The sequence below is a fragment of the Monoraphidium neglectum genome (assembly GCF_000611645.1).
Source record: "Monoraphidium neglectum strain SAG 48.87 unplaced genomic scaffold scaffold04855, whole genome shotgun sequence".
Taxonomy (NCBI): domain Eukaryota; kingdom Viridiplantae; phylum Chlorophyta; class Chlorophyceae; order Sphaeropleales; family Selenastraceae; genus Monoraphidium; species Monoraphidium neglectum.
In genome coordinates, this window is record NW_014008775.1 from 2,626 (window position 1) to 4,231 (window position 1,606).

The 1,606-nt window shown below is 69.2% G+C and overlaps 1 protein-coding gene across 1 annotated transcript in view; it reads right to left on the reverse strand.

Annotated features, from left to right (window-relative positions):
- Positions 1 to 1,157, reverse strand: part of MNEG_14890 (hypothetical protein) — a gene marked incomplete at both ends in the record, with an annotated part of 3,754 nt that extends 2,597 nt beyond the window's left edge. The window contains 3 exons of the mRNA XM_014036639.1: positions 9 to 251; positions 633 to 750; positions 1,051 to 1,157. Coding sequence (XP_013892093.1) covers positions 9 to 251; positions 633 to 750; positions 1,051 to 1,157 — 468 coding nt within the window. The remainder of the gene's footprint in view (positions 1 to 8; positions 252 to 632; positions 751 to 1,050) is intronic.
- Between the last annotated feature and the right edge of the window lie 449 nt (positions 1,158 to 1,606).

A 1,606-nucleotide genomic window follows, 5' to 3' on the forward strand; every position in this document is an offset into this window, starting at 1 on the left:
GTCCTCACCATCCGCCTCTCCGCAGCCGCCATCGACGCGCGCGTCGCCGACGCCAGGAGCACGCCGCCGCCGCCAAACGTCGAGGCCCGGCCCGCAGCCGCCGCGCCGGGCGCAAACGCGAGTGCGGCGCCGAGCAGCCCCGCCGGCGCGACCGTGCTCTGCCGGCGCGCCCCGCCGGCGCCGGGGTCGCTGGAGGCGGTGCCAGCTCGGAGTGCGTTGACCTGAAGCTGCTCCAAGGTGCGCTTGGTGGCCTGGGGCAGGCAAGATAGCCGCGGCGGGCGCGGGGAGTGAGGGCGGGGAGCTGGGGCTGCGCGGGCTGTCGTGCAAACGGGTGCGTCCTGCCGGGGAGGACTGTTGCATGCACCACACGCCGGGCGCGAAAATCAGCCGCCGCCCGCAGCGCCCCAGCCCCCCCCCCTTCCCCCTGCCCGCTGTCCAATCGCCCTCCCTTGCGCCCGCCAACGTCCTGCTTGCCGCCCGGCTCCAAGGCCCCCGCAGTCCGCCGTTCACTCCCTCTTCCCACAGCTTATTTTGTCCACCTCGACCCCCCTTACGCAGCATTCCCAGAACGAACGCAGGATTTCCATTGCCCATGGTTTGAGGTAGATTATACCACTCAGGCAGCACCTCACCAACAGCTCCTGCCGTGCCGACAGCAGGTCGGCCGCCATGCGCGCGGCGGCTTCCTTGGAGCGCCGCTGCTCCTCTGCCAGTTGGGCCTTCAGGTCGGCCGCCTCTGCATCCACGTAGCTGGATGGGACAGGGGCGGACGCGCTGCGTGCGGGGTAGATGCGGGATTGTGTGTATACATGACGGTGTGTGTGTATGTGTGTGTGTGTGTGTGTGTGTGTGTGTGTGTGTGTGTGTGTGTGTGTGTGTGTGGGTTGTGGTGTGGTGTGCGTGGACAATGTGTGCTGGCTGTCAGTGCGATCAAGCTTGCATCTTCTGTCGGCAACAAGCCGCATTTCTGGGGTGCCGCCCTCTGCATGAGACGGGGCACAGGCGGCGCCAACCCAACCCCCACCCCCTGCCCCAGCGAGCGCCACCCACGCTTCCATGCGCTCGGCCGCGCCGCCGGGGGCGCTGAGCAGCAGGCTGCGGTCGCGGCGCCGCTGCATGCGCTGCTGCACCACCGCCGGCCCCTGGGACGTGTCCATGTCTCGGAACAGCGCCCGCCCCTCGTCCTCCCTGGCGGGCGCACTTTGGTTGTTGGGGGGGCAGGGGCGACAGCGCACACAGTGATGACTAGTGAGGGATCACTCGAGAGGGGGCAGACAGTTAACAGGGGGGATCGACTTGAACGGCGAGAGTGCGCTTGCTGGCCGTGTCATATACATTCTGCAATATCTGGTGATAGTGGCTTTCCCGCCTTCGTAGCTGCTTGCAAGACAGCAGGTCGGCTGTGAAGCGTACAATTGGAGACCCCTGCGCCACGGCCCGCAGTCCCCGTGCTCCGAGCTCACCCCGGCGACAGCGGCCGCCCGCTCGTCTGCGATATCCCCGGGAGTGCCCCAGGCGCAGACACCGCCACCGCAAGCCGCAGCCGCGCTGCCGGCGGCGACGGCGCCCGCGGCGGCGGCGACGGCGAGCGCGGCGGCGGCGACGG